Here is a 17,265-nt window from a genome sequence, read left to right on the forward strand (position 1 = left end):
GTGGAGTGGCAGGGGGGACACGGGACCTCCGTACTCCACTGTGTCCCAGCCCAGGGCCCTAGCAGTGGCAGTCTTATAGCAGTTGTATAAGATCAGCCTAGGGTTGCCAGGTGTCCGGTATTGACCTGATCAGTCCAGTATTTTCATGTACTGTCTGGTAAAAAAATGCAGAAAATACCGGTCACCCAAAATGTCCAATATTTTCTGATTTTTTTCCCGGCCAGAAGCTGAAAATCCTGGGTGCTTACCAGGTTCCGCAGGGGAGCTGTCCGGCCCAGCGGAGGGAGGCAAGATGGTGGGCAGCCGCTGGCAGCCTGTTAGGGCTAAAAAGCCTCAAAAGCATTTCTTAAAGGGGCACTCTGATTAAAAAAAAAAAATTTTTTTTGCTTAACTCTCAGGGTTTTTTTTTCCTCAACAAATTCCCCCCCCCCCCCCCCCCCCGGTGGTTTTCTTTGTTTGTTTGTTTGTTTTGGGGGGGAAGAGATGTTCGGTATTTTTGGTTAAACCATCTGGCAACCCTAGATCAGCCTGATAGTTGTCAGCTTTCCCTGGGCCACTTCCTGACTCCCTCTCACTCCACACGGGCTGCTGGTTCTCGGGGTTGTCATAGCCTCTTCAGAGCAGAGGAGGGCAGGACCCAGCTAGGCCCACCCGGGCTCGGAGAGAGGTTCTTCCCCCTTGGGGTCAGTGAGCGGCCAGCCCTGCTCACTACACCCACAATGCACCAGTCACTTCTGCAAACCCGTATAACAACTGTTTGGGGATTGGTTCTCATAGGGCAAATACAGTTGCACTGCTTTGCTGTACCGCTGTGCATAGCCATGGAGGTCGACACAACTGATATAGGATTGCTATATAACATATGCACCAGCCCTCCCTTCATTATGCACAGTGCAGTTCTCCAGCGTAGAGGAGGCTACGCAGGCCCAGACATCTTCTGGCGCTGAAGTCTGCAGGGATTGTGGGAAGAATTCTGGCAGGGAGGGTGTTAATTAAACAAACATTCACCAGAGGAGAAGGTGCCTAGCAGAAGGTTGTGTTTCTACATTAACTGTCTCTCATTATTATTGTCATAAGCAGGAGCTGCAGAGATGGGGCGGGGGGAGGGTAGGACTGGTTGCTGTGCAAGTTAAAGACAGAAGAGCACAGCTAAGCAGGGTCTGCAAAAGACTGTATGAATGGGCCAGGGGACAGAACCCCATTCTGATTCTGGCTATTCCATTGGATCTCTGTGGGAATGTTTACACTACAGAGTTTTGTTGGAAAAAAAGCTGGGTTTTTTTACAAAACTTGAGGAACGTCTGCAATTGCATTCTTCTGCAAGAAAATCGGAAGCACAGAGGGATTTTTCCAGCATTGGTAATCCTTATTCTACAAGAAGCCTTTTTGCAAAAGAACTCTTTCGGAAAAAGGCACATGTGGACAGGGAAGAGGGAGTTCTTTCACAAGAAGAGGAATGAGGAACAAGCACAGGTGCCCTGGTGGCCATTCATAGATTCATAGAATCATAGAACTGAAAGAGACCTCAGAAGGTCATCAAGTCCAGCCCCCTGCTCTAGGCAGGACCAATTCCAACTAAATCAACCCAGCCAGGGCTTTGTCAAGCCGAGACTTAAACACCTCTAGGGATGGAGACTCCTCTACTTCCCTAGGTAACCATCCATAGCAATCACAGCTTACATGCAAGAGAGCGTCCATTCGGTCTGGATACTCTCTTTCGAAAAAGCAGATCACTTTTTCAATGTACTTTTGTAGTGTGGACGCTTTCTTTTGGAAGATCTCTTCCAAAAAAAACCTTCTTCCAAAAGAAGCCTGCAGTTTAGACGTAACCTGTGTGTGACTTTCGGCCAGTTGCTCAAATACTCTGAGCCTCAGTTCATCCAGCTATGAAATGGGGATAGACCAGTGGTCTCCAACCTTTTTAACCACAAGATCACTTTTTCAATGTAAATGCAATGCAAGATCTACCTCAACCCAAATACTCTTGCCCCACTTCCTTCCCGCCCCTTCTTTGAGGCCCTGCCCCTGCTTCACCCCTTCTCTGAAGCCTCACCCTGCTCACTCCATCTCCCTTCCTCCCCCAACCTCACTCACTTTCACCAGGCTGGGGTAGGGGTTGGGGTGCAGTTTCTGGTCTTGGGCCAAGGGGTTCAGCATGTGAGAGGGCTCTAGGCTTAGCTCAGGGTAGGGAATTGGGGTCCAGGAGGGCATTCAGGGTGCAAGCTCTGGGAAGGAGTTGGGTGCAGGGGGACTCACGTCTGGGCAGGAGGTTGGGTGTAGGAGGAGGTTCAGGGTTGGGACGGGTTCAGGAAGCAGGCTCTGGCTGGGCACCACTTAACTGAGACGGCTTCCGGGTCATAGAGCAGTGGGGTTAAGGTGGCTTACTCCTTCCCAGGTCTGCACCACTCCTAAAAGCAGTTGGCATGGACAGCAATGGCTCCATGGCACTATGTGCTGCCCCTCATCTGCAGGCACTGAGCCCATAGCTTCTACTGGCCACGGTTCCCTGTTATTGATCAATGGGAGCTGCAGGAGGGTGTCTGCAGGCAAGGACATCATGTGGAGACCCCCTGCTCTGCCTTTCTCCAGGGGCAGCAATATGGGGATAATGACTCCAGCCATGACAGGTTCGGCATTTGAGAACTCACTACTCAAAGAATTAAATTTAAGCGTAAGAGAGAAATGAAAATGATGAAATGCACAGAGCAGTTAGAAACCAAAACTTTGCAAGTAGTAAAAGAAGTAACAACAACCCCCATGTATGGTGCTGGGTCGAGAGATGAGAATGAAAGACAGTGTGTGTTTGTCCAAATGACAGACACACAACAGTCTAGACTACACCGCTGTGTTGACAGAGAGACGTAGATTAGGCACGTTGAAATTGTTAATGAAGCAGGGATTTAAATATCCCATGCTTCATTAGTATAAATGTGGCCGCTGCTTTTTTTGAAAAGGAGCTTTTTAAAAAAACAACCCGGCAGTCTAGACGTGGATCTGTGGAAAATAAACCCTTTTTCAACAGATCCTGTAAACCTAATTTTTTGAGGAATACAGGAGCTGTTGAAAAAGGGTTTATTTTCCACACATCTGCGTCTAGACTGCCTTTTTTTTAAAAAAAAAAAAAAAAAAAAGCTCCATTTCGAAAAAAAGTAGTGGCCATTTTTATGCTAATGAAGCGCAGGGTATTTAAATCCCTGCTTCATTAGCAGTTTTGACGTGCTTGATGCAGTCTAGATGTAGCCACAGTGTGAGAGTGACAGAGATTTGCATTGCCAGGCTCCCTCCATCCCCTTCTCTGTGTGGAGATGGGGTACAGAAGAAGGAAGGAGGGACACCCTGATATCAGCTCCCCCTCTTCTCCCTCCCACACCCTGCACAGCAAGCAGGAGGCTCCCAAGGGGCATCTCCAAGGCAGAGGGCAGAGGCAGCATGACAGTGAGTGGAGGGGAAACTGACATTCCAGCGCTTGAGAGCTTCCTGGCCAAAGTAGTAAGGATCCACCTGTCAGAGGCTCCAAGATCTACTGATAGATCTCGATCTCCTGGTTGGTGATCACCAGGATAGATAATATTCCTCTGTCAAGAGTATTCCGAGGAACAGTGAATGTGCATACTGCACTCTGAAATCCCAATGTACTACCTGAATGCTAGATATTATTACTGCCAGAAACAGACTTGTGTGTCATAGGCCCCATACTGCTGTTTGACTGGAGATTCTCTTTTAGTTCAATTGACTTTCGGAGCACAGGGAATCCGAGTTCTGTCCCTGCTGCTCTTGTAGGGCTCTGAATGGGGATGGCAAGCCGCATCGTGACACCCGTGAAGTCCTATGTTTGTCACAGGTTTGATAATGTTTATATATAAAAAAAATTGCACCTGGTAAAAATACAGCAGGATGAGAGAAAGACATTGCAGCACAAGAATCAAATCTGGCTTGCTCTTTTATGTGTTATCTGTGCTGTCTAATTCTGCAAAGGTGATAGGGGGTGGAATTTGCATGAACATACAGATTGAAATTGTAGTTGGATTGTGCAAGACAACCCCAGATAGAAAACAGAGGAGGGCTGATGGGATGAGACAAACCAACTGAACAGGTTGGATCAAAGGAGACAAAACCTTGTTAACTGAAAACTCAGGGAAGCCCAAATGCAGAGCTTTGGCCTGGTTCCAGAGAAGTCTTGTAGGAGAACAGTTTTGCTCCAGAAGGGACACAGGGAGAGAATTGGGTTTTGTATGAGGGTAGCCCCAGCTAAGATTAGGACTCCTTTGTGCTGGGGACTGTACATAGATACAGCGAAGGTCCCTGCCCCGAAGAGCCTTCATTCTAAACGGAGAAGACCACAAACTGTGGGAGAAAGGAAAGGTTTGTTCTGTCCACTTTACAGATGGAGAACAGAGACGCTGAGATGATAAGCGATTGACCCAAGATCACACAGGGCGGGCCAGAAACTCAATGCAGATCACACAAGTCCCAGCCCAAAGTTGTAGCCATTTTCTCCTAGGACCAAAGGCTCAGTTACATGGTTGTAAATCCAGAGCAAACCTGACTGAAGTCCCTGGGGGTATGTCTACACTAGCTCGTTAATTCGAGCTAGGTAGGGTAATGAGGGCAAGTGGAGTTGCAAATGAAGCCCAGGATTTAAATATCCCGGGCTTCATTTGCATGTTCCCGGGAGCCGCCATTTTTAAATCCCCCTTAGTCCAAACTCTGTGCCCACGGTTACACGCGGCATGGACTAGGTAGTTCGAATTAAAGCTCCTAATTCGAACTACTGTTACTCCTTGTGGAATGAGGAGAAACAGTAGTTCGAATTAGGAGCTTTAATTTGAACTACTTAGTGTCTGTGCTGCATGTAGCCGCTGGCATGGAGTTCGGACTAAGGGGGATTTAAAAATGGCAGCGCCCGGGAACATGCAAATGAAGCCCAGGATATTTAAATCCCGGACTTCATTTGCAACTCCAGTTGCCCTCATTACCCTACCTAGCTTGAATTAACGAGCTTGGGTATGTCTAGACTACAGAGTTTTGTCGACAAAAGTGGACTTTTGTCGACAAAACTATACCTGCGTCCACACTACCGCTGAGTTCTGTCGACATAACGTCGACAGAACTCAGCAGTTTTGTCGACGCTGGTAAACCTCATTTTACGAGGAATAACACCTTCTGTCGACAGAGTTTCTTTCGACAGAAGGTGTTATTGAATGGAAACTGTCCTTTGCGTCCAGACTACCATGTCGACAAAAGCAGCTTGCTTTGTCGACAGAACTCAATGTAGTCTGGACGCGCTTTGTCGACAAAACTTCTGTCGACAGAAGCCTGTAGTCTAGACGTACCCCTAGTGTCGACATACCCTGGGAGTTGGCGAGCTCATTGTCTCTGAAAACGAGACTTTTGGCGTCTCACATTCAAAAATGTTTGGTTTTAACATCTGGGTTGAATTAGTTTTTCCTCCTGGAGAATGGGGATGATATTTACCTCGTTCGGAGTTGCTTGGGTTTAATTTGCTTGTACGAATGCTTCAAGACCCTGGGGTGGAAAGAACCTGCTTAGAACTACTGAGTGCTAAAGGCCTGAGCCAAATCCCGAAGTCTTTTCACCAACATCAATGAACGTTGGATCAGGCCCTGTGCTCCACGGAATAAAAGTCAGTATGGACGAAGCATTTCCCTTTTCAGCTGCAGAGCATTTCCCTTTTCTCAGGGATCTTGGAATCCACGGGACACTTTTTTCTTAAGTTCCAGGCACCTTCCACCCCCCTCTGTCCCCCAACTGTTCACCCAGGGAGCACGAAAGGCGTTTGAGTAGGCCGTGGTCGGTGTACGTCAGGCTTGGAGAAGGCAGCTCCTGCACCCGCTAATGAGCTCAGTGCTGTTGTTTCAAAGCTCAGAGCTGCTGGCCAGGCAAGAGGGTTTCCCACTCTCTTCAGAGCCGCAGCCGCTGCACCCTGGGGTCGTTTGCTGAGTGGGAAAATCTCTGCAGGCCACTGTGTTTCTTTTGTGTGTCAGTCTGATTTGGGGTAGACTGTCGCCGTGCCCTGAAAACAGGAGGGGCAGGGACAGAGGTGGGCCAAGCCGGGATGGCTCAAAGCCAGGGGAAGCTGTGGAGCATGTACCTTGGGGGCCCATGGTCCCTCTGCCAGCTGCAGCATGAACGGCACTGAGGGATGCACAAAGGACTGGCCAGTAACGGACAAGGCTCCGGGCCCAGGAGGCTGAAAGAAGGGTCCGTCTCTCTTCAGGGCTGCAGGTTCTAAGCTGCAATGTCCCTGCAGGAGGGAGGAGATGGGGCTCGCCTGTATTTCATGGGATTCCTTACAGAGGCTGCCTGAGGGACGCAGCCAGAACCTGGGGGTCTCTCTGACTCGTTAACCCCACGGCTTCTGCTGCCTGGGCTCACCACATCAAGTCCCCAAAGCTTGGCCTGGAATTTGCCATGGTGGGAGGTGGAATACGGCCTGTGCTGGAGCCTTTATCCCCTGGGGTCCCCGGCAGCAGTGTCCCTCGGTGTCCCATGCTGGCTGCCCCCCCATGACTGAGCCGTCAGCAACACCTGGGCCCGGGGTGAAGATAAATTCACTTGAATTTGAAGAAGTGGCTCTTGCTTTGTTCAGAGAGACAAGAACTCAGCTGCCCCCCTCAGTCCCCGGGCAGGGTCAGGGGCTCAGCAGCTCCCAGGCTGGGGAGGTGCCCGAGACCCCCCCTCGCCTGCGCTGTTTGCTTGGCAGCCGGGAAGCAGCACCAGGAGAGCAAGTCCTACCCCCAGCTACTGGTGCCCAAACCCACGGTCCTGAATCTCAGTCTTGCCTGCGGAAACGTCCCCTTCATTTTGCCAGTGCAGACGCCTGTCTCTCCTGCTGCCTGCCAGACGGCCCCAGAGCCCCGGAGGGGGGCGATGTCATAAGCCCTGGCAATGGCCCAGCAGTGCTGTGTACTTCCCCTCCCCCCCACAGTGCTCTCCAGCCCCATCCCTTCACCACGTGGACGGACCCGCCTCTGCTTGTGAGCCGCTGTCTGAATGCAGGCGCCCGCTGCTGGGCCCTGATGGGACCAGGGCCGACTTATCCAGTAGGCACAGTGCCTAGGGCCCACGATACTTTTAGGGGCTCACGAAAATGTTTTAATTTCTTTTAAAATCAGAAGAAAAAATGAACTTTTAGGGTCGAAGACAATGTTTTAATTTTTTTCTCACATCAGAAAAACAATGAAACTTTTAGGGCCCACGAAAATCTATGAAATTTTGCCTAAAACAGAAAAAAAAATGTTGAAGTATTTAAAGTTAGATCGAAAATAATTTTTAATATTTTTTTTTATGGAGGAAGGGGCCCACAAAGGCAAAAGTGCCTAGAGCCCACGGAAGTCATAATGCGGCCCTGGTGGGACGCCAGCTAGAGAGAGAGAAAAGGCTTTTTAGCGGTGGGATTCAGTGTTGGGATTGAACCTTTTCCTGGTCCCTGCGGAAGGGGTCGGGCTCTGGAGGGCTGGCAGTCGGAGCTGGATGGGAAGAGAGAATCCATCCAAGACCGTGACTTTACCTAACGCGAGTGCCCTCTCTCAGCAGACCCTGCTGGGGCCGACTGCGGGAAGAGAGGGAAGGGGCGCCCAGGGCTGGCAAGAGGGGTGGGTTACACAGGCTGCAGTAAACTCTCCATCCACAGGGACAGCTTCTGCCTCCTGGAGGAAGCCCTCTCCACACACATAGGGCTGCAGAGTGTCCAGCAAAGGGCTCCTGGGGCACCTTTTTACAACTGGGGGGCTACTGATAACTTCAAACTGGGTCGTGCCATTTCACCTAGAACCTCCACAGGGAGGTCCTGGGATCCCATTGTCCAGAGGGAAGTCCCTCGGGACGTGTCACTTGTCTGCACTTCCAAAGCATTCCCTGGCCTGTCCCCACCTACCCCTCGTCTCTCCAGACGTCGACTCCTGATGACGCAGCCTCCATCATCTGCTTGTTACAAGTTCATGCGAGCACCTTTGTGCGTTCCCTCTGCTGCCCTGCCCCTTACCTCCATGCATGAGTGGGGCGACTCGCCAGGGAAGGGGACACACAGCACCATGTGTTCCCCACACAACGCGAGCAGCAGGGGAAAGAGGCCAGAGTCTTTAAGCAGGCCCGGGGACTAGCAGGAGGTGCTTCCAGTCAACCTGCCCAAAGCCACAGCATCCACCTGGAAACCCGTTCTTACCGTCCTTTGCTCTGATGCTTCCAAAAACCCTGCATTGCTTAGCTGAGATCTCTGGCCATCCACCTGACCAATATTACATAAGAACATAGGAACGGCCATAGTGGGCCAGACCAATGGTTCATCTAGCCCAGTATCCTGTCTATCAACAGTGGTCAATACCAGATGCCCCAGAGGGAGGGAACACAATAGGTCATCCTCACCTGATCCTTCTCCTGTCACCCATTTCCAGACGAATAGAGGCTAGGAACACCATTCCTACCCATCCTGGCTAATAGCCATTGATGAACCTAACCTCCATGTATTTATCTAGCTCTTTTTTGAACCCTGTTACAGTCCTAGTCTTCACCACATCCTCTGGCAAGGAGTTCCACAGATTGTGCTCTGAGTGAAGAAAAACTTCCGTTGATTTGTTTTAAACCTGCTGCCTATTAATTTCAGTTGGTTCTTATATTGTGGGAATAAGTACATAACTTTTCCTTATTCACTTTTTCCATGACAGTCATGATTTTATAGACCTCTATCATAGCCCCCCTTAGTCTCCTCTTTTCTAAACTGAAAAGTCCAAGTCTTTTTAATGTCTCTTCATGTGGGACTTGTTCCAAACCCCTCATGATTTTTGTTGCACTTATATTTGTTGCCAATACATTTTTTTTAGATGAGGCAACAACATCTGTACATAGCATTCAAGATGTGGGCATACCATGGTTTTATATAGAGGCAATAAGATATTTTCTGTCTTATTCTCCATCCCTTTTTTAATAACTCCTAACATCCTATTTGCTTTTTTGACTGCCGCTGCACACTGAATGGACGTTTTCAGAGAACTATCCACAATGATTCCAAGATCTCTCTTGAGTAGCTGTAGCTAAATTAGTCCCCGTCATATTGTATATATAATTGGAATTATTTTTTCCAATGTGCATTACTTTACATTTATCAACATTAAATTTAATTTGCCATTTTGTTGCCCAATCACAAGTTTTTGGTGAGATCTTTTTGAAGCTCTTCACAGTCTGCTTTGGTCTTAACTATCTTAAGCATTTTGGTATCATCTGCAAATCTGGCCACCTCACTGTTTACTCCTTTCTCCAGATCATTTATAAACAGGTTGAAAAGGATGGGTCCCAGGACAGACCCTTGGGGGATCCCACTAGCTACCTCTCTCCACTCTGAAAACTGACCATTTATTCCTACCCTCTGTTTCCTGGCTTTTAACCAGTTCTCAATCCATGAAAGGACCTTCCCGCTTGTTGTCCCATTGTTTTTTAATGCTCCCTGCCTGGCTGGTGGTTCTTGGCATAGGCTATAAGTAGAGCCCTGCAAATCCATGGAGATTGGCTCTTTAGCCACAGGTATCCACATCTGCAGCTAGGGAGGAACTATCCACAGTTCATTTCTGTGGCTATGGGTGAGGATGTGGTTATAAATTTAGTATCTAGAACCCTAAGCCACCAGCTGGGTGAATTGTCCCATCCCATACTAAGTCCACACCCTCCTGTTATCTGCTCAGGCAGGCTAATGGAGTTGAACTGACCTGAGACCAGATTCCCAGTTTTGCCAAGTGCACCCTCTCAAGGCTCTAAAAAGAGAGCCCATGGAGCCCAACTCTGCACTGCGATCCAGGGAGCCACTGGCAGATCCTCGGGGAAGCAGGAATGGGTGAGTCTGACCTCTTGCAGCAAAGGAACGTGCCATCCTCAAGGCACCAGGAATCCCACCCCTTGGAGAGGAATGAAAACTGTCTGGCTTTTGTCTGAGCATGAACTTTCTCTGACACGGCCTGTGGCGGGCCATTGTGCAGGGCCTGGATGATGGGCTGCAAGGACTTTGGGTGGGGGGTTGGGGGGTTGCATTTTGCCTTTCAGTCCTTAAAGGCTTGAATAAATGTTTACACAATGCTGTGCCATAGGCTCTGCGCACCTGCTCTAATTAAAAGCAATTTGTTTCCTGGAGCTCTGATTATTCCTGCAGTGAGAGCCCCTGTTGCTTTCTTGGAGGCCGAACTCTAACTAATCTCCGTCCAATTCTGCCCGCACACAGCGCCTGCCTTTCTAGCGAAACAGCCCCCCGGACAGGACTGTAAATAATCTTTAGGGCCACGCTGGGAAGGGCTGCTTGGAAAGTTCAGTAAAATATTTGGGCTATAAACCTCCTCCGGAAGGGAGCGAAGGCTGAAAGGACTCGCTTGTCGATAACGTTTCTTTGTGATCCATCCCTTTCCATGGAAAAGCCCTTAACGTTTCAGAAATATATAATGGGGAGGGGGATCCTTTTGAAAAGGAAACCGATGAATTAAGCCCATGGTCGGTGCTCGTGTTTACTAGGGAGGAGGTTAGGGAGCCGTGGAGTTGCCTTTTGAGGGTCTCTAAGCACTGGGTGGTATGTAAGGGTAGCATGGGAGCTGGCCATGGCTGAACGCTGTAACATTCCTGCTGACTTCAGAGGGCTCAAAGGTAGGGGGTGCACATGCTTCTGGAAACACCACCCAGCATTGGCTGGAAGTTTGGAGGGAGTTTGGGCAATTTCCAATGCTCCTCATCCGACAAAAGATATATTGGTATTAGAAAAGGTTCAGAGAAGGGCAACTAAAATGATTAGGGGTTTGGAACAGGTCCCATATGAGGAGAGATTAAAGAGACTAGGACTTTTCAGCTTGGAAAAGAGGAGACTATGGGGGGATATGACAGAGGTCTATAAAATCATGAGTGGTGTGAAGAAAGTGAATAAGGAAAAATTATGTACTTGTTCCCATAATATAAGAACTAGGCACCACCAAATGAAATTAATGGGCAGCAGGTTTAAAACAAATCAAAGGAAGTTCTTCACATAGCGCATAGTCAACCTGTGGAACTCCTTGCCCAAGGAGGTTGTGTAGGCTAGGACTATAACAGGGTTTAAAAGAGAACTAGATAAATTAATGGATGTTAAGCCCATTAACGGCTATTAGCCAGGATGGCTAAGGAATGGTGTCCCCAGTCTCTGTTTGTCAGAGGGTAGAGATGGATGGCAGGAGAGAGATCGCTTGATCATTACCTGTTCAGTTCACTCCCTCTGGGGTACTCAGCATTGGCCAGTGTTGGCAGACAGGATACTGGGCTGGATGGACCTTTGGTCTGAGCCAGTATGGCTATTCTTATGTTATGTTATGTTCTCCTCATCCCGCAAAAGACTGAGTATCACCTGTGTGAGATGGACCTTTCTCAGTGCCCATTGGTGGCCGATTCACCGTTTCCTGGTGTAGTCATGTAGCCCAGAGTGGCCCGGATGCAAAACATTGCCTCTCGGCAGCGTTTGCATTTTTCACTCATTTTGATTAGGCAAGGTTGAAGGCAAAGATGCATTGCGCTCACTTCAGCAAGACTGGAGGAGAGCCAAGGAGGGAACAGGTTTTCCATTTCACGGCTAATTCTGCCATTCTGAAAAATGTTCCAGTCCGAAATAGAATCAAAAAATGTTCTCCGAAAGAAAGTTTGTTTCCAGTCGAGTCGAATATTTCCTTTGGATTTTAAAATGTTTAAAATCATTTTTATTTAAAAAACTCCCAAACCCATAAATGAATTTTGGTTTGAAAAGTCATTTCAAAATGAAAAATCGAAATGTTCCACTCTGGAAACATTAAAACCAGATGATGTTTCAACATTATCAGAACACAGTGAGGGTTTGGGTTTTTTTTTTTAATGAAACATCATCCAAATTGCCACTTTTCCCAACCATTGAGAGGACAATGGTATTTTTTGTTGAAGAACCATTTTAATGCAAATGGTTTGACTGACTTGGGGTACTTAGTAACTGGTGGGAGGTATTTAGTGACTTGCAAGACCAACCCCAGTCACGCAATATGACTTGAAATCTCACTTTTGGGGTTGAATATCATTGCAGTATAAGCCGGTCTCTCCAGGTCAGGCATGTGACCCCTTGGAACAGCATGGTGAAAAGGCCCAAGACTGACTCGCCATGAAGACTGAATTCCCTGCCTGCAGCAAGAAGAAGCTCAACGTTAGAAATTCTTGAGGCAGTAGTGTAAGAAGCCAAGAATCAGATGAGCATGAGGGTTAATGGAAAGAAATTTGGGGCTGCTGTGCATTGGTGAAGCAAATGTGGGAAAGTTCAGCCGCTTGGAATGGTGTGAGGCAAGGGACAGCTGCCTGCAAACTAACACATTATTTAGAAGGCAATGTTCACCGAGAGGTCAGGTTTTGTACAGGCTTTTATGTATGTTTCATTGACCAAAGCCAAAGCACCTCTTATTCTAATTAAATGCATGCCATTCAGACAGCGCCACTGCTGTGACGAATGCTAGCAATTAAATCAACAGAGTCTCTCCTTTTTATAGTCATCCTTTTGCTCTGCAAGTCTTATCGGAGTCCAAGCCGTGGGTACTTAAGGTCATTTTTGCTTTGGGAGACATTCAAAGCTGAACAAAGCCCGAGCTAATAGTTAAAAGGTTTTTCAAATTTGATGGGAAAGTGATTGGAGTCCCTCCCATTCAGACCTGAAATTTTCTAGAGTGGCCTTCACTGGAGAATTCCAATCTTCCGTCAAGTGGTTTTCTTTGCCTTAATCAAGATTTTCATCTTGTGCCATCCAGCAAGTCGGTTTGCAACCCGCCTCAAATCTCCCCATTCTAGTCTATGGAATGACCTTCAATTTAGCTCCTCAGACTGTCCCGTGACGTGTCTAGAAGAAAGTTTCTCTCCTCTCCTTCAAACCCATCATGGAGACAGGCTCTCTAATTTGTTTGGATTAAACCAAATTGTGCTGCAGCCACAACATTTTAGGGTATTGAGGACAAACCCTCTGAGAGAGACATTTTATGGCAACTTTGCAGAAGGTGGAAGATTGATATTGTAAAATAGTGATAGAAATGTAGCCGTGTTAGTCTAGGGTAGCTGAAACAAAATACAGGACTATGTATTTGTCCTTTTCATATGTGTTCATTTTTTAAAATTGTATCCTTTGGTATGTATGGTTGTGACTATTTTCTTCCACTATTTGATCTAAGGAAGTGGGTCTGGCCCACGAAAGCTCATAATCTAATAAACCATCTTGTTAGTCTTTAAAGTGCTACCTAGTCCTTTATTTTGATATTGTAAGATCTTTGAAGGAAAAAATATATAATGGAAACAGAAAGATGATGAGGCCTGATCATTTAAAGAGGTCTATTAAATCACTTTGTGCACAGTGGGGATTCAAAGCACTTTCACTTTAAACAAGACTCGTGTTTAAAGATCAAATATTATTCACTTTAAAGAAAGACCCGTGACCACTAACGACAAGCTGGCTGCATGACAGCCTAGTCGGTCTGTCTATCCTCGTAAGTATTCTGTGGAGGGATGGTAACATAGCTACTTATCAAAATCAAGCAGGATTCCAGGCCAGATGGACTGGCTTCTTCCCAAGCTTGTGGTCTATAGACAGAGGCCAGGTGAAATATATAAACTGCATAGATGCTGTTCTCAGATGGTGGAAATCGAGGTTGCTCCAATAAAGTCAATGGTGCCACCCTGATTTACAACAGCAGAGAGTTTGGGCCAATGAAGGGTTAAAAGAAAGAATGACAGAGGCACCGGGGGAGACAGAGGAACCGAACACATCACTTCCTGTCTCTGTGCCTGTTTCCCCACAGCTACAATGAGGCCATTGAACTTTCTAGGTTCAGTCCTGTGACAGCTATGGTTGAAAAGCACTCCGGTAATGGCTACCGTGATCACTCCCAGAATGCAAAGCCTCATTAATATTAACAAACACAGCTGTTGTTGTTTATTATTTATTATCCTCACTGTTAGCTGTGAGTAGATCTTTGGCCCCTTGGAGGAGCTGCAGCAGGAGATGGGAGTGTGCTAAACAGAGATGTTCATGGGAATGGGGTGATTTCTGGTTCATTTTATCTCCCCCCAGCTAAAAAAGTTTGTATATCTTGAAAGCGGGTTCCAAAACCAGAGCTAGAAACTGCCCAGAGAAATCTGTGTGGAATAAACAATCGGCAGAGCAGGAGGTACGTGCAGAAAGGTGGTTGTGAGGGAGAACCTGAGGCAACGCAGAGGGTCTGCTGGTGGTTTCAGACTGCTCTTCCTCATGCCACTGCTGGGTGTTCTGGTAGCCAGATGGGGGCGACTCCAGCTGATTTCAGTGGGGCCTCCCCTTCCAAAAACGAACTTGGATTTCATTGGCTGCCCAAGATAAGCAGAGCAAAGGACGTGCATTCGGTCTTCCACGGCTCATCACCGCCTGCCATCTCTGCTCTTCCTTTTTCCTCTCGGTGGGCCCAATAAACTAGAGCTGAGGGGGGGAAGGGAGAGGAAGCTGAGAGTGTGGGGGAGTCTGAATTGGCAGAATTATGTTAGTCGGTTTTGGTTTGGCCGTCCCGAGAGTGGTTCGATTACTGCCGCTCCCCGTTGTACACATCTTCCTCAGCCTCTTGGTTGTCCTCATTCCTTTCCTCCGCTATACGTCCCTCTAGGTCAAACTCGGGGCTTTCTGCTGCCACAGTCACCCTCTGCATGCACAGAGGGCAGGTCTTATTCCTGGTCTGGGTTAAGAGCCAGAGGTCAATGCATTTGCTGTGATAGGCATGGGAGCAAGACAGAATTTTCAGCCTGTCTCCTTTTTCATACACCTCCAGGCAGATGGCACATTCTGTGTACTTGGCACCTCTGTTAAACATGCTGGTGGAGGACTCCTTCCCGGTCTCCTCTCTTAGCAGGTTTCTCCTCCTCCTTCTCCGCCTCCTTCTCCTCCACTGGTGATACCCCATTGCATACTTCACAACGAGCAGGGTGCCTGTCACGATGGCAACAAGGATGCTAATTGCCCTGCAGATCAGAAGAATCGGGATGTGGGAGCAATGTCCCAGCAGCTGTAGCCGGCACCTGCAAGCACGGGGGCAGGAGCTTTTAGCATCCTCCTTCCAGGCAACACGGTAGTGCTCAGGGACCAGGATGACGTGACCGCCTTCGTCAGAGCGGCAAACCTTTCTCAGGAGCTGGGAGGCTGCTTCCCCAGTGAAGACCAACGGTCTGTCGACCGGCTGCCGAATCGCTTCCGCCAGAGCTTGTGAGTTGGCACGGTGCACTGGGTCCCTGGCGGGCTGAGCGTGCAGGACCTTGGCACTAAACATGCAGTCGTAGTGGTGGAGGAGCGCGACGAAGGCAGTGGAGGAGTTGCTGGGTGCCGGCGGGCCGTCGCAATGGTAGCACGCCTTTGCAGGCATCACCTCGAGCAGATAACCCATCAGTCCCTTGCAGGGGAGCGGCGGCCCAAAGAGAGCGGGGAGAGCACTGAAATCTTGGCGGGTGGCGTTACGGCTGTAAATTGCGCGGATAAAGCCTTTGCTGCCGGGCACCAGGAAAAGCAGGAATACCGAGGCCACGTGGAAAGGAGACTGGAGCAGCGACCACATGCTGACAGCCGATGGAGAGCTCTAGAGTGGGGCTTGTCTAAGAGGAAGCTCTGGCTTCAGAGGCCTTTATGGGGAGCAGCAGGTCGAAGGTGACTGCTGGATTTGCCATGGGTCGGAACAGACGGAGCCTTCCTGGGCAGTGAGAGCTGCTGGACTGGACAAGAGGTAGGGGCTGACTTAGACTCAAGCCTTCAAAGTTCTGGTTGCAGCTTCCGTGGTTTGTCAAGCTGGTCTGTTTGCGCCCAACTGATTCTTCGCTTCTGTGTCCAGCTGCCGAGCAACCTTCCAGAACCTTCTCCGCAAGGCCTTGTGACCTCACTGCCCAGCTGGCCTGCAGGCGTGGACATTTCTCCTTTCTCTCTTCCTGGTGACTCTCCACCTTTGCCTGCTGCCCCCTCCGCTCACTGCCTTTCTCTGACCTCCCCGCTTGAGCTTCTGTCTCTTTCAGTAACTTTCTCTTTCCCGTTCTTGGGTCCATCCCTACCTTTGTGTCTCTGGTTCTCCTGTCTCCATGGATCACCCTTAGCTCTCTCTCCTGCACTGTCTCTAATGCAGGGGCTGCCCTGCCCTGGCTTTTCATTGAATCATAGAACTGGAAGGGGCCTCAGGACATCATCAAGTCCAGCCCTCTGCCCAAAGCAGGACCAATCCCAACTAAATCAACCCAGCCAGGGATTTGTCAAGCCAAGACTTAAAAACCTCTAGGTATGGAGATTGCACCACATCCCTAGGGAACCCATTCCAGTACGTCATCACCCTTCTAGTGAAATAGTTTTTCCTAATATCCAGCCTGGACCTCCCCCACTGTAACTTGAGACCATTGCTCCTTGTTCTGCCATCCGTCACTACTGAGAACAGCCTCTCTCCATCCTCTTGGGAACCTCCCTTCAGGAAGTTGAAGGCTGCTATCAAATTCCCCCCTCACTCTTCGCTTCTGCAGACTAAATAAGCCTAAATCCCTCAGCCTCTCCTCATAGGTCATGTGCTCCAGCTCCTAATCATTTCGGTTGCCCTCTGCTGGACCCTCTCCATTGCGTCCACATCCTTTCTATAGTGGGGGGCCCAGAACTGGATGCAATACTCCAGATGTGTCCTCACCAGATGTGGCCTCCCACTTTGCCCTGTCTCCCCTCTGGGTCTCTCCTTAACCCTCTGCTTCCGATCTGCCCTGGTCATCCTCCCCTATTGCTTCATCGTTGATGAAGATATTGAACAGAGCCGATCCCAAAACAGAGCCCTGCTTCCCTGGCTTCCAGTCTGTTCCTGAGGAGAGGCACACGAATGCCACCAAATCTCTGCCAGAAACTGAGCAGATGAATGGCAGCTTTCCTTCCCGGCACAGGGCTGGCTCTCTGCAGGCCCTTTGGCCTCATCCTTCGCACCACAGCTGTGGCATGGTGATATTGCCTAGACTTTAGTAAGGCGTTTGATATGGTCTCATATGATATTCTTATCAATATACAAGGCAAACACAATTTAGATGGGGTTACTGTAAGGTGGGTGCATAACTGGATGGATAACCATTCTCAGAGAATAGTTATTAATGGTTCACAATTCTGCTGGAAAGGTATAACTAGTGGGCTTCCACAGGGCTCTGTTTTGGGACCGGCTCTGTTCAATATCTTCATCAACGATTTAGATATTGGTATAGAAAGTACGCTTATTAAGTTTGCAGATGATA

At 48.6% G+C, this 17,265-nt stretch overlaps 1 protein-coding gene across 1 annotated transcript; it reads right to left on the minus strand.

The window, feature by feature from the left end:
- Positions 1-13,938: 13,938 nt before the first annotated feature.
- LOC102462778 (E3 ubiquitin-protein ligase RNF167-like) lies at positions 13,939-15,857 on the minus strand. Its single transcript, XM_006110529.3, has one exon. The coding sequence runs from the start codon at positions 15,582-15,584 to the stop codon at positions 14,565-14,567; it is 1,020 nt and encodes a 339-aa protein (XP_006110591.2). The 5' UTR covers positions 15,585-15,857; the 3' UTR covers positions 13,939-14,564.
- Positions 15,858-17,265: the final 1,408 nt, after the last annotated feature.

Source organism: Pelodiscus sinensis, chromosome 19, assembly GCF_049634645.1.
Source record: "Pelodiscus sinensis isolate JC-2024 chromosome 19, ASM4963464v1, whole genome shotgun sequence".
Taxonomy (NCBI): Eukaryota; Metazoa; Chordata; order Testudines; family Trionychidae; genus Pelodiscus; species Pelodiscus sinensis.

What these genes read in the sequence shown, in the direction of transcription:
- LOC102462778 (XM_006110529.3), bottom strand. Translation starts at nt 15,584, where the DNA reads ATGTGGTCGCTGCTCCAGTCTCCTTTCCACGTGGCCTCGGTATTCCTG.